The 26,383-nt window shown below is 32.4% G+C and overlaps 1 protein-coding gene across 1 annotated transcript in view; it reads left to right on the top strand.

Annotated features, from left to right (window-relative positions):
- LOC145255714 (uncharacterized) overlaps positions 1-26,383 on the top strand; it is a 52,176-nt gene that overhangs the window by 9,890 nt on the left and 15,903 nt on the right. Inside the window, exons 2-5 of the mRNA XM_080114307.1 lie at positions 5,383-5,724; positions 15,954-16,200; positions 24,244-24,351; positions 26,148-26,338. Of these exons, the coding sequence (XP_079970433.1) occupies positions 5,383-5,724; positions 15,954-16,200; positions 24,244-24,351; positions 26,148-26,338 (888 nt within the window). The remainder of the gene's footprint in view (positions 1-5,382; positions 5,725-15,953; positions 16,201-24,243; positions 24,352-26,147; positions 26,339-26,383) is intronic.

The following is a 26,383-nucleotide window of genomic DNA, read 5'->3' as shown; positions in this document are numbered from 1 at the left end:
TTGCAGAAACCTTAATTTTTGTTCTAGAGTACTCTCTTTTGGGGAGATGGATTTCCCCGCATTAAAAACGACTTTGTGTCTAACTCTCCCCTTATGGCGAGGTAATTAAATAAGAAGAAATGGTAAAAGTGCAATCAAAACCTCAAAAACACAACAATCACACCAAATTCTTCTTTACAAGCTCTTCCGCGATATTTTTCAAACTTTGCACAACACGTGCGCCAAATTTTTTTGTTATATAAATCAAGAATCGAAAGGAGCAAACAATGTACCAAATGTTTCAGCATTATGTGGCACAAGGCCGGAAAGTGGGAACCCCGCAAGCTCCCCTAAAGAAGGGGCACTCCTGCAATTCTAAAAATTGCCTGAGTAACCCCGTCGGCATTCCCCGGTCGTGGCGCCTCAGGCAGCAAGCAATAAACTTGCCCCACCGGAAAGCCCAGTGGCAAGGTCTGGGAGGGTGGACCTCCTAGGTATTACCCAGGCGGCGTACCTCAGTCCAACAGGTGCTGGGCCGGTTCCCGGTCCCTCACCTGTTGGGCTGAGTGTCAAGTAACGAATCCTTGACGGGAGAAATGTCTGGAACTTCAGAAAAAATCGCTTCTCATTTGCAAATCATGTCCTTCAACAGCAGATATGTTACTCCATTATGTGAAAGACTGACTGAAAAAAAGGGTTGCTTCACTTGTGAAGAAAATTCACATAGGAGAAAGACCCTAAAGGACATAAAATTCTTAATGCTAAAACATTCACCTTGCATGGATTTCTTGATTCTGTTGATGCTTGCATAAGCGGTCCATTTTTGCATGCTGATTGAACTGGTAGAGACCTTTCCAAGTAATCCATCCTCCTTGACTAAGGCAAATCCAGAATTTGAAATAGTGAATTACACTTTGCTGTAAAGTTGAAAGTTCAATATAGTCCATGTCAGAAACTGTGCTGAATCAGTAATTTCTTATACAAGTTCCTGATTGGAAATTAATTTAAGCTCCCCACAATGGGGATTTAGTCACTAGAAAGCATGAGTTCCCAATAATATTCTCTGCCGGATAAAGTGTAAAAGTTCCTTTGACAGAAAGAAATATTTTGTGTCTTTCATATCAGCATCAAAACTGAAAACTTGGGAAGTAATCCAAACTCCCCACAATGTGGATTCAGCCATAGAAAGCACGAGTCTGTCAGAATAAAATGGAAAGAGATCTCCTGAAACGAAGATGATTAAATTACGTCCATTCAGTTCAATGACAAATTGGGAACTAATTTCTCGCACTTCTAAATTTGGCGACTCATGATAATCACGTTTGGATAAAAAAACTCCATACAATTCCCAAAATGCAATAGCAAAAGTACCCTAAGCGTTTGCGAATTTCAACATACTATGATATGGAGAGGACATTAATGGCTGCCAAAGATCAAGGCTTGATGACCAATACCAAGAAGATGAGTGGTTTCAGTAATGACAAGTGCAGGTTGGTCATGCAATATTCACTCTGGGTTGGTTGGGCCGGTTCTTTCCAACAAATTTACGTCCTGAACACTGGATGACCAGGCAGTTGCGATTCTAATGACGGATCTCGTTAAGCATCCGTTCAGCATCCTGCTTCACTGTCCTGAGCCAGATTTTGAATTGGCTGCCACGTTTCTTTCAGCTGATGATTATGCTGAGTTGATGACTTTACAGATGAAGTAACTTGGGCGTCGTCGAAGGGTGTGGCCAAACCAACAAAGGCGTTTGATTAGGAGAGATTTTTGGAAGGAGTGGGTTTTGCAGCGAGTGCGAATTATACTGTTGTGGTTAAACTTGCCAGCAAACATGGAGGATGCAGCCTAGGCAGTGATGGTTGAATATTTCCGGTTTACCTAGGTCAAGGTTGCAAGTTATGGTGCAGATGAGGGCTTGATACATTCTTTGTTGTTCAGCCTTATTTCTTCTTAAGAAGGCAGTACGAGCATTGCTGATGCAGTTGAGGATGTATTCCTCCCCTTTTGCAGTGATTGACCTCATCAAGGGTTTTTGTTTTGAAGACATTTGGAAGAAGATCTGCCATCAGTAACTTTGTCTTATTGACGTTTATCTTCATTATTTTATTCTTTGACAAATGCACATTCTGCTACACAGGATTAGAGAGTATGCGTCCTCTGACGTTCAATTGTAAGGTTCTGCTGGGGGGACAGCTGCTATACAATGCAACACAATAGAATGGATAAATATCTTCACTGGACCATCTGTATGTTAAAATGATGACTAAGAGTTCCTTCCTCACACCATAACAACAATGATCATATATTATTATAATGGCATTCAAAAACGAGGCCACATCAAAGGGACGTCACTCATATTCTTCTTTATTCAGATTGACCCTTTCAAAGCCAAATTTTGCCTTTATTGGAGAAGTTTGACCTTTAAATACTCTTGCAGAAATGCACCCAGATCCTTAGGATTTTCCGTCAATTATGGTTTGAGCTTGACTGGTAGTCACCGGATTAAACCGAGCAAAGTAACAGATGCAGACAAATTTCCAAACAAACAAACCGGAAAAAATAGAAATAGAATAAATAAAAAATAACTAAAATCCTACTGTAAATTTACTGAATATATATATTATCATTACAAGTTGATTTTTTTTCTTTTTAGATAATTGTTATTTTATCAACTTGCATGAAAAGAGCTATGTAAAAGATGCTTAAAACCGTTTGAATTATGCAAATACCATGAGGAGTTCAAAAGTTATGAGAATTTTAAGTGCCAAAATTTATGCTTCTCTGTGGACATTTTTCTTTAGAAAAACTGGACTAAATTAGGGACCTCAACATTTCAAGAAATTTGATAATTTTGCCACCATTTATTTATTTTTCAAGTTATTCTCATAAAACTTGACACTCTTAGGTAAAAGTGTGTGCTCTTTCTGTTTATGCAGTCAAATCTGATGTATCTCTTTACCATAAGCCATGAATTATACATTCAGATGTACAAATTTCAATTTTTTTTAAAACTAGCACATGGTATCATACAGTGGGTGTCTATTCATGAACAAAACTAAGTATTATAGTGGTATTTAAATATAGCAGGCATTTTCCTGCCTGCTCTCAATAGGGCAGCTCATCAAAGGAGAGCTTAATCTGGGGTGTAGCCATTGAATGCCTAAAGAGCATTTATGGCCGGTATTTACTACTCCCTTCAAAGAAAAAAAAAATTGAGTAGATATAAATTAATCTCAGAAATAAATCGAAGAAAATTTTTCATATAGATTTTGGATTTCTGTAAAAGATGGAAATTCCCATAGTCGACCATAACTTATGCATTTTGGGACCAGTCCAATTTTCAATTTTGTAAATCCTCTCTATCTGGCCCAAAATATTTTCTGAGATGCAACCATAAATCGTACTCTACATGAATCCTTGATGTAACTTTCACAGTACCAGGATACCAGGAATCCTGATAAGCAACAACTATATATTCACCAGTTGATGGTAATTTTTGTCATTTTTATTCTGTTTTACTGAAAATTCAACTATGTAAACAAAGAAATAAAACGGTAAGTTTTTTTTACCTTGTTTCCACCTTAACATTTAAAATGATTATTTTTATAGGTTTTAGAGAATGCTGAAAATGAATATCGCATTTCAATTTTCTGCAGATAAGTAGTTCAGGATATTAAGCAATGTCATTTCTTATGTTATCGCTGGTGGCCATCTTGGTACGCGCGAGCACAACCCTGAAAAACTATGTGCAAACACACGTACTAAGATGGCCACCAGCAATAGCATAAGAAATGACATTGCTTGATATCCAGGAAGCTACTTATTTGCAGAAAATTTAAATGTGATATTCGTTTTCAGCATACCTGAAAACCTTACAAGATAGCCATTTTAAAGAAAAATATTAAGGTGGAAACAAGGTATAAATTTACAAAATACATCACAATGACATTTTTTATCGAACCGCCTAACTATTATTATTATTATTATTATTTAGATATCTTCAGTTAAAAAAAAAAACAGGTTTGTTTTACAGATTCAAAAAAATGGTCTTGACAATGAGTTCAAAATAAATTCAAGTTTCACAATATATTTTATTTAATTGTTAGGTGAAAGTACAGAATAGTTAACAAAACATCCTTCCTACCCCATGTTTAGAATGGGTTTCTAAATAATGTTATTTCAGCATGGTCGCATAAGTGCGCAAGTACCTTTTATTAGTTATATATTTGTGTTTTTTTTTGTTTTTTTTTACCACCAAAAAAATACAATTCTACCTCCAAGTACAAGTAAGAAGCTATAAATACAATAAGAGAAAAGAAACGTATTTTGTACATTTTGTTGGTTCTTAACACTTTTAGTACATGTGTACTAAAAGTGTTAAAAACAACAAAATAGTATTGTTTGGAAATCAAATTTGAAAAACTTGAAAATAATTTTTTTAAATTGACAAACTCAGAATAAAAAATGAAACTGATTTTTCTGCTTTCGTTTTGAGCAGACAAAACAGTTTATTATTTTTAAGAGAATACAAACGAAACTCGTTAATGCGCTGACTTTAGTCAGATCGCTGCTCAGTGCATTAGCGCATAGCAAGCCGTTTACCCTGTTAATAGGTATCCCAAACTAGTCTAGTTTAGGATGCAAAATCACGTAAATAAAGTTAAATTTCCCTTAACTTCAATTTGCGATATCTCGTTTATTTTTTGGGTTATTTTGATAAAGTTTTGATTTAAATAAAATTTAATCTTTTTGCTTTATAGATATATAATTCTTTTTCTTGTGTCTTTAATAGTTTTTTTTTTCCAGGCTATTTCAAGTTATGTCACTAATTTTGGTGAATGCTGCTTTATTTTTTACACAAAAAAATGTTAGTGTTTTTCAAATTTGGTGTGCGTGATATTGTGAGTCTCTACGTATATAAAAAAAAATAGTACCATTTTAAAGAAAAAAGGTCACTTATCAATATGGTGAGCTTAAAAAAGGGTTTTAAGTTGTTTTTCATTAAAAAATCCAACTTAAAAACGTCAGTGAAAGAAATATGAAAATTAAAAAAATTCCGAAAATGGCACCGTTTTGTAGAGAAATATCTCCTCTTTAATAATATGTTGGTGTCATATTACTATGCTCATAAATCAAGGAGCGCCACTAATAAAAGTGAGTGTACCTACACATCGAGATTTACAACTTAATTCCAAGTGACCTAAGTAAGAAGTATTATCACGAAAATCAACTGTCAGCATGAATGAGCCGTGCGACAAACAACTTGTTTCACTAATATCAAAGTTCTTCAGCAAATTTTTGTTTATGTAAAAGTTATAGAAAATTATTGTTTAAAATAATATTTTTAGTGCATCAATAAAAGAAATGGAAATTTACAATTGTATTTTTTCTCCCACACAGGCTGGAAAATTAATAAAAGAAATCAGAAATTACAATGAAGAACATAGAACGTCCATTGAACGAAAACATACAATGTCTTCATCTTCAACAGTGAGTTCCTCTACTGATGATGATGAAATTATTTTTTCGCTCGATCCCGTCCCAGGGGCCATAGATGAAGAAGAGGTGCATGAACCAAATGTGGATGATGATGATGACGAAATTGTCTTTGTGACAACTCCGATTGAAAACAATGATGCAAAAAATGACGAGTGCAATAAATCGGCAGAATTGGAAAGCATCGAAGACCAATTGTCCGAAAGCAATCAACATGACAAAACTGTAGAATTTGAAGAACATCAAGTAAGTATTTTTGTCTTGTAGAATTTTTTTCTTCTATTTTTGTTTTCTTATAAGTATCCGAAACCAAAATTTTATTTTCATTAACATGTCACTCATTAAGTAACATGTTAATGTCAACAACTTTCAAGCAAAATTCAACTTTATTCATTAACCTAATTACCTTCTAAAATGATATATACTTGCCTAACAATTGATATCTTTATTTTTTTTTTATGATTTGCCTTTGGCCTTAAAATACCTCATTTTCGATATCACCTTGTCATTGGATCTAAATCTCATTCCTGGAGCATTCTTCTAAGGTTTGAAAATTGGTAGTAGTTGCTGGGGGGCTAGATCTGAAGAATAAGGTGAATGTGGAAGCAATTTAAAGTGCAATTCATATAGTTTTGCCATCATCATGATAGACTTGGAGACACAGTAGATTGTTTTTTTGAAAGAGCATGTTTTTCATTTTTATTTGACTCTTTTGGGTCAACTTCATCTTTAAAATGCAATAATACCATATAATATTTGCTGTTGATGCTTGAAAGTTATCGGGTTAGTATATGTCAAACAGTTAAGGTAGCAGATTTAGTTCACAAAAGACGGCCAAGAAAAAATATGTGAGGAAAAAGTGATAAATAATGATCTGGCCAAAGGTTAGTTTGGAAGTCAATTTCTTACATCTAACACATGCCAACATGTGAAACAGAAGTTAAACTGAATAATATTTAAATTATATAAAATGATAATATTTAAATTATATAAAATGATAATAATATTGGAGGTAGGATAAGTAGAGTTCTATCAACGTTGTTGCTCAATAATCTACTTGAGTTGTAAACATAACAAGGCGACTCAACATATTGTTTTGGTTAACTGTACAAAACTGTTGTTGAAGTTATTTTAGTTAACTGAACAAGTAAGATCGTGTGTCAAGTATCAATAAGGAACACCGAGTTATGTTAGTCAATCGGACAAGTGGCATAAACTGGATTTTACCAGCCAAATGACCAAAAGGTTATAAGGAATAAAAGTAATCAAATTTATTTGGCAAAAATAAAAACGTGCAAGAGACCATGTAAAGAAACCTTTGGAAACTACATCCACATGTGAATGTTTATCGAAAGCTGCTTTAAATTTGGATATGGTTATTATCGTCACAATCTCCTCTGACAGGTTGTTTCCTTCCATTGAGCTGAAAATGGCGGTGATAATTCTTTTGCAAATGCCTGCAGATAGAACAACTTTGCCCTGGAATGAAATTAGATTTAAATTCTCATTGATGATGATGTATGCTCAGATCAAGTCTCCTCACATCCCTTGCTACTAAAGCAAGAATATATTTAGTCTTTTGGAGCCGCTCTTTGTGGGTAAGTGTGGGGAGTCCTATCATCATTCTAGTTGCCAATCATTGAACACGCTCCACGTATATAATAATGCCATAGACCGATGGTATATTAGAGGATGGCATTGGCTTCTTTTGAATACTTTCATTAAGTCGGCACCACCTGGTACCATTCTTCTAATAACATCTCTTTTTTTTTATTTTCATTATTTTCAACTTCTTTGCAAGTTTGAGAAGTATTCTCTCATGAGTCAACATTTTTTTAACGATGTATTGGAGGTGCATTGGGTATAAGTTTAACTTCTTATTTTTTTTTTTTAATAATAAACATGTGAAGCACATAAATTTTCAGGTTTTAAATTAGAATGAATTGCTTTTGTTATTACCATGGAACAAAAATTGCTTTTGATGTGACTTTTGATGTTTTAAAAGTACTGCAGCAACATAGTTCAGCACCACAAAACGGTTTGCTCCTTTAACTGCAGTCTTAATCCATTTCTGTAATGTGTTTTCTTTCTTATTGACGAAATAATTGTTCTGAATAAATAAAAAGTGTTTGTGTAGAATAGTCATCTAAGGATAGAGGGTAAAGAAGTCTGCAAATGGTTAATAAATTGGAATTAGGAATATTTATAAAATATTAGAAGGCAAAGACTTAGTAGGAAGCGATTTTGTTCAAATAGAAGATGAGTTTTTTTTTTTTTTTCTGAAATTGGATAAAAATCAGAAATCTGAAAAAATAAACTGGTGAAAAGAATCTGGTTTTCTAAATATTTTCCCACGCAATTTATCAATGAAATACAATAATTCTTAAAATTTTTACTTGACTATTCTACATTTGTATGTAAATATGCAATAAAATTGCTTTCATTCATTTTTTTTTCAATAAACAGTTAAAAGAAATTCATTTTTTTTCAACAAACAGTTAAAAGAAATCCATTTTTTTTTTCAACAAACAGTTAAAAGAAATTCATTTTTTTTTTTCAATAAACAGTTAAAACAAATTCATTTTTTTTTTCAATAAACAGTTAAAACAAATTCATTTTTTTTTTCAATAAACAGTTAAAACAAATTCATTTTTTTTTTTCAATAAACAGTTAAAACAAATTCATTTTTTTTTTTCAATAAACAGTTAAAACAAATTCATTTTTTTTTTTTTCAATAAACAGTTAAAACAAATTCATTTTTTTTTTTTCAATAAACAGTTAAAACAAATTCATTTTTTTTTTCAATAAACTAGCAATGCACATGGTCGATAAAATGCTTTGGATAATCGCAGATTTCAAGGGGTTACTGCTAAAATAGTTATATTTTACAAACCAGAGCACTTTATGTCTTCAAAATACCACCGTTTTGTTTGGAAATGAATATACTTTCAAATTAACTAGCAGGGATGGAGAGGGGGGGGCGATGCCCGGGTGTTTTGAGTAAATCAAAAATCCGGGGAGAGGGGGGTTTTAAAATAATAAAAAAAAAGTTTTGGTAGGTGAGTATGAGGATCGAACCTGAACCCTTGAGACAAAGTTGGAAATTAAAGTGTGAAAAAAAAAAGTGCGACGTTAACTATTGGGCCACCACGACATACAACGGAGATACGTTTGAATTTATTTATTTAACTATTAAAAACAGGTGTCTGCAATAAAAGTTAACTCTGCTGCTTCCATTTGACCTAATTACGGTCAAATAGAAGTCACGCAGTTAACTTTTGCTGCGAGGCAGCGTTTGGGTTTGTTTACCCAAATTTGACTGTTTTTTCTCTAACAGATGTTCGGGAGGGGGAAACCAGCTCCCAATTGTCCAGATTGAATAGAAATTGTCTGATATACAACATTGATCAAAGTTGATTGCTTCTGGACGTTTCCAGGTGCGATTGCCAGGAAAGGTGTCTAAGCTTTGAATTAGTTTTGCTTTTTATACGAAAAAGCCGAATCAACACGTGAGAAGCCAAAATAGCAATAATTTTGTAAAAGTCGATGTAAATAAATCTAGACGCGACGCACGTTCTCAAATCCTAGATATTATTATCTACGGCCTATATAAACACTTGTAAGCGATCGTAACCTCCCCCCCCGGAGCGTGTGCGAGAAAAGCCTTTGTGAGACATACACAAAATGGTCACACACATTTTGACACTTTTATATATATAGATTAGTAAATAATAATATACATTATATATTTTTAGAGTTTGAAGTAAATAAAGTGATAAAAATGTGAACATCATAAAACAACGTTTTTGGTAAGATTTTGTAACGACCCCCCCCCCTCCTGATTTGTAAACGCTTGTACCGTGTTTCTGTTAAGAATTTTTAATGAAATTTGGAAATTAGCCAGAGATGCCATTTTTAATAGTTTCAGGTGTCCGAAGTTCATTTGACCACTCGTTTTTTTGTTGTGTTAAAAAAAGATTTCAAAATGACGAGTATGGAAAATTGTGAAAAAAAATTTTCTTCGAACACTCACTATTAAATAAAACAATCTTTTTACTATGTTTATTCATTAAAAAGATAATTGGACAGTTTTTTTCTCTAGTGGTATGTCGCAATTTAAAAACATGATATCCGAGAAAAAAAATAGTTATGAATTTGAACCTAGACTGATGTATTAGTATTAGTAATAGCAGCAGCAATAGCATGATGTAAACAGGCGTTTTTTTTTTTGTCGTTGATTTTTATTCTAGATCGATTTTTTTTTTTTTAATTGAAAATCTGGTTATAAAAACAATTTCTTACATGTTTAGTTAGAGCTATTTTGTTATCAGCCATATAAATCTTTTTAAAAATTGGGTAGTAGTCAAATTTTAACAACCAAAGATGTGAAATATGATTGTTTTGATTCACGTGTACGAGCGGAACATACTTCTAATTTTCATCTTTTAAAAATGTTTTCAGTGAATTATTATCGCATGGAAACTAATCTACCCGATTATTAAAAAAAAAAAAAAAATCAATATTTACATATTTGTAGGAGGTGTTCAGTTAAGAAATAAAAACGGTAGGAAAAGACATGAAATTTAATTAAAAATCAAAATAATAAAATTAATTAAAAATTTTTTAACAATTTGTCAGCTTTAGCAAAAAGTTGTTTCTTTTTTTATATTTAAATAGGTGGGACAAAAAAAAATACTTGATATTTTTCCAAGCATCATGTTTTCTGTTAGAGGGATGTCACCTTTTTAAATAACATTTATTTCTGTCGTAATTCTTGTAAAGTTTCACATGGGTATCAAACACCCTCTTAAAAAACCCCAAAACTCACTTAATCCTATGTCTAACCCTACATACGAATGGCAAGCCTCCTCCTAAAACCTTTAGCCTTAACAATAACGCTAAATACAGGTGGCAGAGCTCCCCACTAAACAAACTTCCTCTGTAAGCTCATAAGCGTAAAAAGTGTAAAAAAAACGTTTAAAGAAAAGTGCACATGATTAATCTCCCATAAAAAAAAATAAATTGGTCAAATGGTATGATGGTCTTGAAATGGTGAATTATTTTACATTTATGTAAAACCAACCCCTACTCTAAATTCTAAAATTGTTTTTATTTTGTTTCTATCAAGTTCACACATAATTTTCCTTAGCCCTATCATTAACCCAAAGTCAGAGTGGCAACCTCTCCACCTTCTTATAATTGCACAAAGACCCTCTTAAAAACCACGCAATTGCCTTTTAGAAAAAAAAAAAAGAAAAAAAACGCCCAGGATTTATCTATCATAGGAAGGTAATTGCCCTAAAAAGCTGGAACGATTCAAAATGGGAAATCATTTTACATTAAATTCTAAAATAATTTTTGTTTATCTTTTATTAAAGTTTGTCAAGTTGTTCACATGTCTATAAAGATAGAATCACATTTTGGAGAGATGGTCAGATGGGGAGGGTTAACAGACGGTATTAATCTACAACAATACCAAATATTGCAATATATTCATTTTTAAATAGTCCTAGATTTCGATTTCAGTTTTTGGTACATACAATTGCAATTCAATTTCGAGTTCTCTAACTTTTCTTTTAATGAATACATAGCATTTTTAAGGAATTGGAGCATATTTATGTTCATTTACTGCAAATTATTTGGAAACCATTAATTTTTGGAGATTTTCGGTAGCATATTCAGATTTCTTGCACAAAAGTACACTTATACACTTTAAGAGATATAGCATTTTTACTAAAAGAAAATAGTGTAAAAAAATGTGACAAAACGCATATGGTCTTAAATAGGGAAAAATAGCCAAACGTGCAAGGTATAAAAATAGTAATAACTTCCTTAATTTTAATTGAATTTAAAAAATTTAAAAAGATTCTTTCTTAGCTTATCAAGCTCTTTCTATAGATACCAATATTGAAATATTTTAAGCCATTTAAATTTTTTCATGTGTATTGCTAAATAAACAGTTAAAATGAATTCATTAGAACAACTCTGCACCAATTTTATGAGGATTAAAAAATCAACAATTTAATTCTATAATCTTTTTTCCAATTTTGATCCAAATTCATTACATGATTTTCATTCTTGAGAATGTTTCAAATTATAAGCTTGAGGACTTTTAAGAGAATCTTGCCTAATTTTGTGTCGAATGACTATGAATCAAATTTAATGCAAATCTGAAGTATTTGAATTTTCAAATGTAAAGTTGTGACCATATTATGCTCCTAAAAAACCTTTCAAATATTTCAAAGAAACTGAAATTTGAAGAATTAATAGTCATCTAATACTTTTAGTTAAAATTTAACAAAATCAAAGTGATTTCAATTTTAACAACTGGGTAAACATGGAACATTCCCTTTTTAGCCTATTTAAATAAAACTAAATATAGTCACATTACTCATCATTATGTCTAGCAGCTGTGTTCCAAAATTCATAATGATTGGTTATCTATATATATAAAAGGCAAAATGTGTGTGTGTGTGCATTTATTGTGTATGTCCGGCAAAGGCTTTTGGAGGGGGCGAGGGCGCTTGGGACAGTTACTCTTTCTAAGAACCTTTTTATATGCTACCTAGATTATAATATCTACGATTTACGAAAGGGGCTGGTGTGTATCTTTTATTTGGGTAACTTTTATATGTTATTTTCGCAGTATTTCTTAGTCTCTTTTTAGGGGGAGCTAGTTTCCCCAACATCTTGGATGGAAACAAACAACATATGCAGAAACTGGCTTACAGCCAAAGTTAAGTGCGGGATTTCATTCCCCTATGGTGTGATGTTTGACCTCATTAAATTTACACACCTGTCATTTAACTTTTAATCGTTTAATTTCAACCATTCTCAGTTCTCTGCCAGTGTAGCGTGGCAGTAAATTATCAGTCTATTGACCTCAAGGGTTCTGGTTCAAGCCTACCTACCTTCCAGAACTTTTTTTTTCTTTTACATCTCCAAACACCCGGGCAACACTAGGTATCCCTGCTAGTCATATATATATATATATATATATATATATATATATATATATATATATATATAAGGCAGAATGTGTGTGTGCGTGTGTATTTTTTTGTATATGTCCAGCAAAGGCTTGGGGGGGGGGGGTCATGCATTCTTAAAACTTTTTATATGCTCCCTAGATTATAATATCTACAATTTACAAAGAGAAGTCGCATCTATCTTTTATTTGAACGACTTTTACACACTATTTTCGCAGTATTTCTCATTCTCTGTGTGTTTGCTTAACTTTTGCGTATATAACGGAAACTCAATCCGTTTTCAAAGCAGTCTCCTTGGCACTCGTGCCAGGAGGTCCAGAAAAGCAATCAGCTTTGATCAATGCGGGGGACAATTGCTATTCATTTGGGCACTCCCCTTTTTATGGGGAGCTGGTTTTCACCTAACATTTTGGGGAAACAAAACCAAAAACACTGTCTTGCAGCCAAAGTTAAGTGCGAGATTTCATTCCACTATAACGTGATGTTTGACCTCATTAAATTCACACACCTGTCACTTAATTTGTTAATTATTAAATTAAAACAATTTTCAATTCCTGTGCCGTTGTGGCCGAGCGGTAAGTTGTCAGATTTTTTCCCTTTCTTTTCCACCTTCACATTAAGGCTTTGGGTTCAAGCCTACCTTCCTACCAAAACTTTTTTTTTTCTTTTACACCTCCAAAACACCCGGGCAACGCTGGGCACCCACGCTAGTCTAATATATAAAAGACAAAATGGGTGCACGCGTTTATGTATGTCCATAAAAGGCTTTTTGGGTGAGGGTTCTCACGTCGGTTAGATTCTGGGAGAAGTTTTCTTATACTTCCTAGATTGTAATATCTAAGATTCTCAAATGGACATCGTCTCTATCTTTTCTTTTTTTGATCGAGATTTAAAAAATTCCTTCATTTCGAGTGTTTGTTTTTATTTGTATAAATAAAGTGAAACTAATCAAGCGCAACCGTTAACTCCCAGTCTTCGGCCAGGTAGTATCTGTTCTGTAATTCATCCTTGGTCAATGTAGGGGAAACCCTTCATTCTGAGACAATTACTATTTATTTGGATACTGCTAGAGTTCCCCCTTTTTTGGGGGGAGCTGCTTTTTCCTCACATTAAAAACGATCTTCGTGGGAGGTTTAAAAGCAACGCCATTTTTGCAAGTCATCTTTTTGATTGACTACGTTTGATTTGAACGCTTAACACTTTCGGTTGTGTCATGGCATAGTGGTAAGATGTCAGGTTTTCTTTCACTTTCTTTTCTGCCTTCGTGTCACAGGTTTGAGCCTGCCTGCTTGCTACTACATTTTTTTTATACTCAACACACACCTCCAAACATCCGGGCAACGCCAGGCACAACTGCTAGTTTGATAAAGACGTAAATCATGTATAAAGAAGTATATAAATATACATACCTTACTTTATATGAGTAGATATATATATATTATTACTGTTAAAAGTTGAAAATGGTTTGGCTTAACATATCAACTCTTCAGTATGTCATTTAATGCTTGCGAAAAATCAAGATCAAATAACCAATTATTTTTGTAATCATTCTGTTTAGTAGAAAAATCCAATTTGTTTTGAATTCTTTGCAGACAAATCATTTGGCGAAAGTAAATGGAGTTCTTATATTTTTATGCAATTTTATTTGCTTTACAAATCCAAATTGTCAGGTCATTCGCTTGGTGATGTCTAAGAATGGATTTCATTGAAAACAATACATTTCACCAAGATATAGAGTTTAACAGCCAAAACAATAGACGATTTTTGTCATTAAGCAGAGATGAGCATGTTGCAGTTACATGACTGAGACCGACTTTATTTTCTATTCACACGCGCAATCTCTTGCGTAGTGATTAGTATGTGGTTTCGTTAACTCACATAGAAATACATTTTGCAATTCAAGCACTTTTACGCATACTTCGCTTTTATTACCATTGACGAGAGTAAATACTCTAGATGAACCTGGTCTCCATTACATTTCTACTCTAATACATGCCTGCCAAACCAACTTGCCTTACATTCTTATATTCCTATGTTCCTGTTCTGTTTAATGAAACGTTAAATAAAGTTGATTTAATTGTAGAAAAGATGGTGTGACTCTTTTTCTTCATCTCAAGCAAGCCGAGTTACCTCAATATAAACACAGCCGTTACTACAAAATTGCTATCTCAAATCTTAGAATTCAACTCGCACCAACACTGTACGTGTAGTACATATGTGTAATCTTTCTGAAGTTTGGCAAGATTTATTTCTCATTCTTCTGTAATTCTGCTAGTTCTTTGATTTATATTTTCTTTTTTTTTGTTTTGTTTTATATATTTTTTTTTATTACTAATTTTACATTCCTTATTATTCCAAAGATTCCATTAATTTTTTAAATTTGGAATTGTTGGTTGTAAATCTGTATATGTTGTTCTTTTTGTGCTGTGTAGGGTTTTGTTTTGCGGCTTTGCGTTTTTGTTTTCATGAATCATGGAGGAGGACATCAAACTAAGAAAGATTTTATGTAATTTCACATTATCTTAAGTTGTCTCCCTTTCCAAAACCAAAATCATATGCAACAAAGCAGTTTCAAATTTTGTTTCCTATCAGGCTTGCAGATGTTGGAAGGAGTCCTTTTTTTTTTTTTACAAAGGCATCACCACTTATCAAAGTCAGAGGCCACTCGAGGATAAGGGTTAAAGAGTGTACAGTAGACAATTGGACAATAACGTAATCGTTAGTAATGGAAATTCGGTAAATTTGTTAACTTATATGGAACAGCTCATCAAAAACTTGACTTGAAGACAACCATATTGTAATCAGCTGGAAAATGGAAGACAATTCCATAGGCGTGCAGTTCTAAGAAAGAAGCTTTGTTCATAGAATCTATGTTTAGGTTTAGGCACAGATAAAGAGTGGGGAGAATTATTGATAGTGTTTTCTGCTAGACGAGTGTTTCTTGTGAACGTTTGGCGAGGGGAACCATAGATTGAAGCTCAGTCAAGCACTTGCCATGAAAATAATGATAAAGCAGAGACAAACTCGCAACATCTCTTCTGTGAGAAAGAGGTTGCAGGGAAGAGAAAAGGACATCCTCTATGAGGCTACGGTCTATTTTGAACTCTATCAAGGCAGGACAAGTTCTTTCTAACAGCTCCTGCCCAAATGTGGCAACAGTACTCTATCCTTGTACGTACCTGGCTCTTATATAGATAGAGAATTGCATCAGCAGTGAGATATCTACTGGATCGATAGAAGGATCCCACCATTTTTCCAGCGGCCTTGGCAACAGATTTAATGAGTCTGATTCATAAGAATGTTAGGAATTAGATGTTTTTAATCTCCAAAGAATTAACAATCTGTATATTAGAAGACTAAAAGAATCTGATATTATGAAATCCTGTCAGCCAGATCTTATTTCTTCTATTTCCACAATCTGTAATGATGATTGCTCACAAGTTTTGTTCATGAAAATTTTAAAATTTATTTTATTTTATTTTTTAGGATTTGAAATCAGAACTTGTTGATGAAGAAATGAAGGAGCAGTTAAACACTACGTTTGAAATTGAGACCGATAAAAATGAAGATAGCACAGTGGACAAAGAAGGAGAAAGTCATGTGCAAAAGGAAAATATTGCTGATGCTGATCATGTGCAAGATTTACTGGAAGTAATGCGTCCAGAAATGACAGACGAAGAAATGAAGGCTGCATTAATGGCTGCCATAGACAAAAAGGTTAAAAACAAAAAAGGTAATTGCATTATGGCACATACAGAGCTGATCTTGTGTTAAAAAATATGCTTTCTTTTTTATTTTTTTCTTATGATATAAGGGCCTGTAGGTGGAGAGAAAAAAAAATTATTTCCCATTAGCTACTACTATATCTAAGTTGTGTATTATTCCCTCATCTATGGTTAGTTTGTGTTTTGTTTCTTTAAAGAGTATTTCCTGCTATTGAGCATTTGATCCATGTATTTCTTATTCTCTCTATTATTTTTCTTAATAAGAAATCTTGTTCGATTTTGAGAGGTAAAAAATTTATACACAGTGTATCAATTTGTCTTTTGGATATAGTGTATCACAAAAGTGAGTACATTCCTCATATTTCTGCAGATATTTAAGTATTCGTGGGACAACACTGACGAAATGGCACTTTGACACAATGAAAAGTAGTCTGTGGGAGTTAATTTATTTTCTCCTCAAAATAACACCATTAAATTCTCCATTACGACGTCGCAGAGTTGGCAGATATTTGAGACTTTGCACCCCTCCACCTTCTGCTTAAGAATCCCCCAAAAATGTTCGATTGGGTTCCAGTCTGGAGACATATTTGGCCAGTCCATCACCTTTACTCGTGGCCTTTTCAGTAAAGCAGTGGTCATCTTGGGAGTGTTTTTGGGGTCATTGTCATGCTTGAACACTGTCCTGTGACCCAATTTCTGGAGAGAGGGGATTATGCTCTGCTGCAGTATTTCACAGTACATGTTGAAGTTCATGTTTCCTTCAATGAAATGTAACTCGCCAACATCTGCAGCACTCATGCAGCCACAGACCATGGCATTCCCACCACTATGCTTGACTGTAGGCATGACACACTTATCTTTGTACTCTTCAGCTGGTCACCGCCACACATGCTTAAGGTCATCAGAACCAAACAAATTTTGTCTCATCAGACCATAGCACATGGTTCCAGTAATCCATGGGCTTTGTTGACATGTCTTTAGCAAACTTTGCGAGCTTTCTTGTGTATCGTCTTCAGAAGAGGCTTCCTCTTGGGGTAACAGCCACACACACCAATTTGATGTAGAGTGTGGCATATGGTCTGAGCACTAACAGGTTGACCCCCCCACCACCACCACCTCTTTGATCTCTGCAGCAATGCTGATAGCACTCATACACGCTGTGCTACAGGTCAGTTTAAGAGTGTTGGTCATCTTCATGTAGGACAACAATGTCTTTTAAGATTATGAGAGTGCTTTGCCATGTGGTGCCATGTTGCAACTTTCAGTCATCAGTATGAGTGTGAGAGCTGCACTACAAATTTGAACATACCTGCTCCCTGTGCACACATGGGCCGTGTAACACTGATGAGTCATATGACATTAAGACTGTAAATTATACTTAACAAGAATTTGTTGTTCGACAGGATACTGAAATAAAAAATTTTAAGATTTAAATATTAATATTTATATTCGCTTCAAGTTTACAGAAGCGTTTGACTTGTAAACTTGATTTTGTTTATATATATAATGTGTGTGTGTGTGTGTGTGTGTGTGTGTGTGTGTGTGTGTGTGTGTGTGTGCATGCATAATAAAAGGAAACCTTTTAAATAATAGAAGGGTCACCAGATAGCAACGGCTACAAAAGTATTAAGTTTTATAAATGAAAAATGGAGACATACAAAAGTTAGATAACATATTTTTTATATAAGAAATAAGAATATAAAAGTTACATTCATGTTTATAGTACAACACGTTAGTATAAAGAAGTTGAGTGAATACTAGTTGCAAATCAATATGTTCATAGTGTATTGAACAGCGTGGCATTGTGTGTGCGTGTGCGCCTTTGTTTCAGCTTTGTGCTATTACTTGAGGTAACATCACTTGGAGAAGGTGCACCATTCCTCATAAAAGCATGTGTTCATTAGCTGTACTGAAAAGATTTTATTGAGCTTAAATACTTTGTGATTCTGAAAATTTAGTTTACTTGTAGGGTAAAGTATCCTCATGGCAGTGTTTTTTTTTTTTTGACAAATCCCAATAGTTTATCGAGAAACCTTAGACACTCGAGTTCTCCCCTATGATGTATATTGTGAACAAACTGGCAGGAATACAGCTTTATTATAATAGATGTATGTGGCGCTGAATAATTAAGTGCCACCAGCAAAAAAAGAATGGAGAAAACGCTGTTAAAGTTTATCGACTTTCAAAATGCCATAGAACTGTTAAAAATATTCATGTAAGATTTTCTTTATTATTTATATATATATTATATATATTATTTATATAGCTTAAAGCATCAACTTCTTTGTTAGCATACCTACTGTAGGAAAAGCAAAGTATTTTGGAAGACAAAAGCATTAACAGTGTTTTTCTCCTTTTCCATGACAACAACGAACCGAGCGGTAGTAAGCATTGTGCCCACATTAAGTGTTATACCAAACCTACCTTATGATATTTTGACAGAAAGTAGTTAACTGCATATACTTTCACGCAAACTCATAATAAATATTTTCACGATCAAAAAACAACAGTAATGTAATAAGACGAGCTGCTGTTGTCGAGAACATCACGAAAACACACTTTTTTACTTTTTCAAAAGAGTGTTATCATAGTAATAAAATTATTATTAAGACACTGAACAGTTTTACTCTTATAAAATAATAAAGAATAAAAGGAATAATAATAAACAGCAAGTTTACCGAGTTAAGACACTGATTCTGTGATCCAGGTGACTGCCAATAACACTACAGGTGACATTGAACGTACACAAAGGCCCATTATTGACCTCATAACTTGAGAAACAACATTGTCATTTGTTGCTTTCCAAGTTTCAAACATTGGGAGAGGATAATGCTAAAATCTAAGAGATGTTCATCATAAAGTGAATATAAATGTCTTTTACGGTGAGCGGGTGCAGTGCAGTGGTGAGTATACTGTGCATTAGTCGATTTCTACCCATGTTCCGATCTGAATTCGACCATAACTACTCTTGCACATGTTAGTGAAGGCTGTGAGGAATAAAATGATATACTTACTTGATATTTTGCCATGATGACACTTACCAAGTTATGACATTCAACGCCTCATATATATATATATATATATATATATATATTATGGAACAATTCCAAAACTTTTCATGATTCCGATACAGTTACCAATACCATTCTAAATTTCTGATTCTGATACAATTATCAATACGATTTTTTATAAATCTCTAAATATTTAACTATAGAGTTATTTTTCCCCCGATTACTGTAAAAACATGTGTGGCATGTGCATATATTTTCCCAAACGTAAAAGCACACTTGTAGAGGATGATGTCCAGATTTTATTTTTTTGTGGTTCTCCCACTCGTAAATAATCTCACCCGCTACTTAATTGGCTGAAAATGCAAAGCTCGTTGTTTGTTTGTTTACGAACAGACGATTTGAGCACTATAAAGGTGGTGGCGGGTGTCTATTTAAATAGACATTCCGATGAGTTATTTACGGGCGTCAATTCCATGGTCGAGTGGGAGAACCGCTGACTGTCAATGCGACGGTTCTAGGTTCAATCCTTGGCTTGGGAGAGATGCTAGTCTAGCGGCACTGATGAGTTGTGATACAACGAAACAGGACTATATGTCGATGACTACAAATATATTTTTTATATATATATATATATATATATATATATATATATATATATATATATAAGGGAACAAGCACAGCTATTTGTATGCCTAATTTGCATAACTGTTTTAAACAACTTATAACAAAAGCTTGGTGTATTCATGTGTTATTTTATATATATATAAACATTTGTCGATGTTAAGAGATTTTGTCAATGTTAATTGATTAAAAATGATAAATGACCAAAACCTTTTCTTAAAATATTATGTTCATTAATTTTCAGGAGAGTTAATTTAAATAAAAATGATTAGTTTTTAAAATTACAATAAATTTATATTGAAGATATATATATGTACTTAAAGCTGGTGATGGTAATTGTTTTTGCTTATTATATATATATAATAAAAAGAAGTTGATTATTCTCATGTCACTTTCAACAATATAGGAAAACATTGCAGCAATTCCTATGTGAATCTTTCACATACCATTTCCAGCAAATACTGTAGTGTGTTTTTTAGCAAAAATACTCACCTTTCGTCACTGTTTAATTAATATTATAATTTACCCTCTTTGCCTCACTCTGATATGTAATCCCACATGGGTAACCTTCATTAAATTTATTCCTCCAACAGAACCTGAAATCACCAAGTCTTCCTTTCATAGTCATGAAAAAATTTACAGTCATTTTTCTTTACCTAGCATTAACCTAGAAAATTACATTAGCTACTGCTTCCTTACCTTGTTTGGTTCTACAGAATAACGAAATATACTGTCATCAGCAGTTCAATGTAGATATTAATACTAGAAACAGTCGATCTTCAGATTAGGAGTTTGTTTTTACAAACACAAGAAATACAAAATATTCACGGTGATGAAACCGTACGATATGTAATAATAAACTTGTTCGTTTGTATGTAAAATACATACAAACGAACAAGTTTATTATTACATATCGTACGGTTTCTACTTCTAATTTACTTTTTTAGAATATAAAACCATATTTTAACAAAAAATCATTTTGTTTAATCATTATTAAAAAAGACACACTTATTCACGCTACGTTTATGTTTTTTCATTATGCTTTTAGTCATTCATTTTCATTACAATATAATATATATGGATGAATTTATTTTTTTCTCTTTCACTTTGCTTTTTTACGTAAAATGTTACAGTGGCATTTCGTGTCGCTGTAAAGTGATAACACACACACACACACATATATATATTATTTTTAAAATATATATATATATATATATATATATATATATATATATATATGCATGTATAGTTTTTTTTTATTCGTAATATAATTTTTGGAGAGAGTTTCACTTTCCCAATGTTATATATTAATTCAAGTGACAGTGCAGAATAGTTAACATAACCCCCCCCCTCCCTCCCTTAACCATGTTAAGAACGGCATTCTAAATAATATTAGTTTATTACGGACAGATAACAGAAGATTCTTTATGAAGCCATTCTTAATATAGGCAGTTTCACCTAAGAGGGTTAGTCAGGAGTTATTTATTAATGCAGCAGCAGCAGCAGCATCATCATCGTTTGATTTTCTACATTTTCATACTTTTTTGTTTTTATTATTTTGATTTATTATTTTTAGTGTTTGTATTCTTTTTTGTTCTATTATTTTTATTATATTTACTATCTTTATTTTACTATTCTCAATATTACTGTTAAAATTATTCTAATTATTATTTGTTTTACTGTTATTAATGTTGTTATTGTTTCATTTATTACCATTCTATTTATTATTTTATTTGTTTTCTGAGTTAATGGTACTATTCTATCTGTTTAGATCTAATAATACCATTATGAGTATTGCTATCAGTAGCATCATTATTTGTATTATATTTTCTCAGTATTACTATTATTAACATCATTAGTATTATATTATTATTCGTAGTATTCGTTTTACAATTTTGTCACTTAATCTAATTTCCTCGAGTAGTGCCGGGACAAGGGTAGGCTAGTTATAGATAAATATATACAAACAACATCTTCCACGAATAGCACCTTATTGAATTTAATCCTCTTTCTTCTCTTTTCTTTTGTTCTTTACCCTAATTTCTCTAGAGTTGTTATTGCCTATTATTGACGACTTGGTTTATCCTACCCTCCTTGTTAATCCTAAAACAGAACATTTTTGGGGCGGTGGGTAGAGGTTTTCAGCTGCAATGCGGATTAGACTCAAAAAGAGCAGCTTTGCAAAGGGAGGAGGGAAGGGCTGATGCAGCTTTACTCTAATATATATAAACAAAACCAAGAAGTTTAAAATAAATATTATCGAGGAGGGTAACTCACCTATGCACTATATAATTGATTGCATAAACCAAAAACGTGTTATGTATTTTTTTATTTTTTTAATATTTGAACACGTCTACCGGAAAGTGTGGTCCAATAGTTAGAATGTTTGCGTTCTAATCCGTTTGTTGTGAGTTCAATTCCACTTGAAAATTTAAATATTTTAGATTTGTATTAAATTTGATCCATAGTTAAAGCCATATATAAATTTAGCAACATTCACCAATTTTTTTAGATTTCTTCTAGAATTAAAATAATGTAATAGATTTTGATGAAATTTAGAATGATGATTGTAGACATAAAATTTGGTATCATCATATTTTAATTTTGATTTTTGTAAAAGTGGGCATCTGTTCAGGGAATTAATTTTACCCGTCCTGGAATGGGAATTACATATATACACATATACAAACATGACCTTTTCTCTGTGTGTGTGTGTGTGTGTGTGTGTGTGTGTGTGTGTGTGTGTGTGAAATAGTCACTACCAGACTACTCTGTGAATTTTTGGTCTACAGATTCAAAACTTGATATAATAGTCTATTCGGACATGTGGAACAAATTCAATTTGGTTTTTAGCTGGGAAAAATAGCGGCTAATGGGTCAAAATTGAAAAATTGGCAGGAATAAGTTTACTTATTTTGTATCCTTCACATGTGCAAATATGCATTTCTACATTTAACTGCATAATTTTTAAAACTTTGATGTACATATGTGTCCTTAGCTTAGAGGGTAGCGATTACTGCTAGAGAGCTAAATGTCTTGGTTTTGACGGCACCTTAGTCATTTTTTTTTTAAACTTTTAAAGTCATTACTGGGTACAATATCAATTAAGAATTGGCTCTATAATAATAAATACTAAATCTGCATATATTAAAATATATTTAAGTGTATTTTACAATTGGTTAATGTCGGGTGGCCTACTAGTGTGTATTGCTAATATATGTGTGTGTGTGTATGAGTTTAAAAAAAAATGAAATAAATTGGGCTCATGCATTGGTAATTGAGTGCTCTGGTGAATTGATTTTTAAAAGGAAACAACATTATATCGACTATATATATATTTATATATATCTTCTAATATATAAAAAGCAAAATGTGTGTGTTTGTATGTGTTGCAAAAACTTTCAACAGAGGCGACGGATCCTGACAAGATCAGTATCGTTTTAAAGCTCAGTGCTTCAGACGACAAATATCGAAAAATTGACCAAAGACATTAATTTCTTCTCCATAAACTCGACTGTTTTTTACACGGAGGGGTAGTTTTTTTTTTCGACATTTGTGCAAGTCATTGTTTTCTTTCCGATTGACTGTGCTTAATTTCAACGCTCAACACTTCTGGTTTGGCTATGGAGACATCGGCTAAGACGTTACGTTTATTTTTTTCACTTTCTTTTCCTCCTTTGCGATACGGGTTCGAGCCTGCCTGCCTACTCCCATTGTTTTTTCTATTCACCCTTTTTCACTATAAAAATGACTAAATTTTGCTATTTACTTAAAAATAACATATAATACAAATACAATTTTGAATTGCTTTTTTTTAACAAAAATATTGTTAATATTATAATAAAAACAATTGTGGATATAGTTTTGTTTATAGATGCATACATAATCTCCATTATAATAAGATATATTTTGATTCACAATTTAATTTTACCTAAATAGTTCTCTAATAGTTGTATTTTTATATATTGTTTATGTGTGCATGTGTCTCACTTAAAATATATATAAAGATGATCTTGTCTGCTGAGTGAGTGTAAATCCTCAAATATTGATTGCTCATGGATAAACTATTTGGCACACACACACACACACACACACACCTACATTGAAATAAGTATAAAAATGTGATAATTAATACATGTGTGTGTGTGTCCTTGGCTCTATTAGTTTATCCCATCTCCACCCTCACTTTCATATTTACCTTTTTACACTTGTATGCAATCACTTGCCGCTTGTAGATCGGCTGAGCATTTTCAGTGCGTTTCTATAACAACAAAAGAGAAATATCTTTTGCTTATTCTTTATTTTATTTCTTGAAAATTTATTATATATAATATATATATAATAAATTTATTATATATAATATATATATAAGTTTTAATTTAATCAAAACTTTAAAAAAAAAATTTCTACTTTGCCCAGTGACCATCATGAGTCCAAACGCTCCTTCAGAGTTTGTGAGTCGTATCCCAACATTTTCCAACACTGTGCAGAAATCTCAAGCAAATAAGGAAAAAGCAACATTGAAAGGTAAGACTTCAATTTATCATTCACGAACTGGAAGACCAGACGGTTTTTCTCTATCTTCATAAGATTACTTTCTTTGTTTTTACTGCCCTTTTCTCCTGTTTTGCTCTTTCTTTTTCTGTCGGAAAAAACTGAAATTTTGGAAAATTCTGATTTAGTATTTTGTTCATATCATTTAAATTTCATTAAAATCTGATGTATATGTATTTAAAGTTTTAAGTAGGTTCTTATAGATCACTAACAAATGGGGGGGGGCCACATATATATATATTTGGCACATAGGAGGTAATGAAGAGATTCATAATCGCTTCCACTGTTTTCCCCAGAAAATTTTATATGATTAAAATTTCATAAAACTAGAAATATTTGAAGTGGTCATCTTACCAGTAAACAAATGAGGACCCCCCCCATTTACACACACACACACACACACACACACACACACACACACACACACACACACACACCCCATGTGTAATACTTAAAACAATGAACTCTACATCATTTTAAAAAATTAATTTCTATAATTTTCAATCTATAAAGTAAAAAAAGTGTCTTTATTTTTTGTTGGTGTCCTGTCTAAATGCAGACCTTACAATATTGTAAAAACTTCTAGCAAGAAATGAATTCCTTAGAAACATTTTCAATGCAAAAATTTACACAGAAATGGATACAATGACCCGATACCCAATTTCACCTTGAATTGCTGCATTGTTGGCATATTTACAACATCTTGTGGTTGTCAATTCTAAGGTTTAGAGATTCGGATAAAGATTTTTACTAAAAAAATTTTGTTTGATCTTGACATAGGGCTTTGTTTTCAATTCCATGGAAAATAGAATTTCGTTTTCTCATTAATAAATCATAATTGAATAAATAAAATTATTAAAAAAAATTATATTCACTTTAGAATCTTTTGGTTTGCTTGTCAAAAATGCTACCCCCCCCCTCATCAAGTCATGAGAGACAATGTTTTTCACTCTTATTTGTCTGTTGGGTTAAAATTATGGAAAATCTATCAGGCTTTTACAAAACCTCGTAGAAGGATGTGCCTTGGTATGGAATAATATGATAATATTGCACCATATGTTTTTTAGACATATTTGCTTACTGTTTTTTATGGAATAACTAAAATAATACCAGTCCTGATATGAGTATTATTTGCAATTTAAAAACTTGCAAATTTACACCAAGATTAACAAGACTGTAAATGAAAATAAAACTAAACACAAGGAAAAAATTGATTAAGAGTACACATAACGTTTACATGTTACAAATATTCTTATCAGGTTTGACATTCTTGCGGTTATTAACTTTTAAATTCAGATGAACATATCTCGGCTCAAACAAATTTATTGATCAAAATGACATATCTATCAGGGTTCTATTTATTATTTTAATAGAAATCAATAGAATCTTTTTGGAATATGACCTGAAACTGCATCTTTAATGCACATAAATGCACAACTAGTGAATGTCATTACTAACCAGCAGAGGTCTATCATATGGAAGTAAAGCATTGTAATTTTCAGGTGAAACATTTAAACAAAAATTAAATTTCTGTATTGTTATAATTATGCAAAAATTTAAATTGTTTGCAGGTTTTAATTGAAAATGTTAAAATGAGAGATTTCCAAAGAAACGTAAACAAATAAAATATCTGCTGTCTTCAACCAGAAAAAAGCTTCAGAAAATACTTGTTTTTCTAAAAAAAACAAAACACAAAAAATATATAATTATTAAATTTGTTGCATGTCTGGTCATTGTACATAATAAAATTCTTTTTTCATTTCATCAAGGCAAAGATTGGCAAAAGATCCATGAGAAACTATTTAGTAAGCAGGACTCATTGGATGTCTACCTGGCGAAAAAGACAAAACGCATGCAAAAGATGAACACGCCTATGAAATCCGTCAAACCGATTAAGGAAGAGAGTCAGGTAACAGGGGAGAAATTAAAGAAACAGAAAGACACAAAATCTGCTACAAAAGTAAGTTTGCTGTTTTTTTTTGTTTTTTTTTTTTTTTAATATAAA

The sequence above is a fragment of the Euprymna scolopes genome, chromosome 31 (genome assembly GCF_053919585.1).
Source record: "Euprymna scolopes isolate OS-2025 chromosome 31, ASM5391958v1, whole genome shotgun sequence".
Lineage (NCBI taxonomy): Eukaryota > Metazoa > Mollusca > Cephalopoda > Sepiida > Sepiolidae > Euprymna > Euprymna scolopes.
The sequence above is the reverse complement of the archived record's forward strand: the minus strand, read 5'-3'. Positions and strand labels throughout refer to the sequence as shown.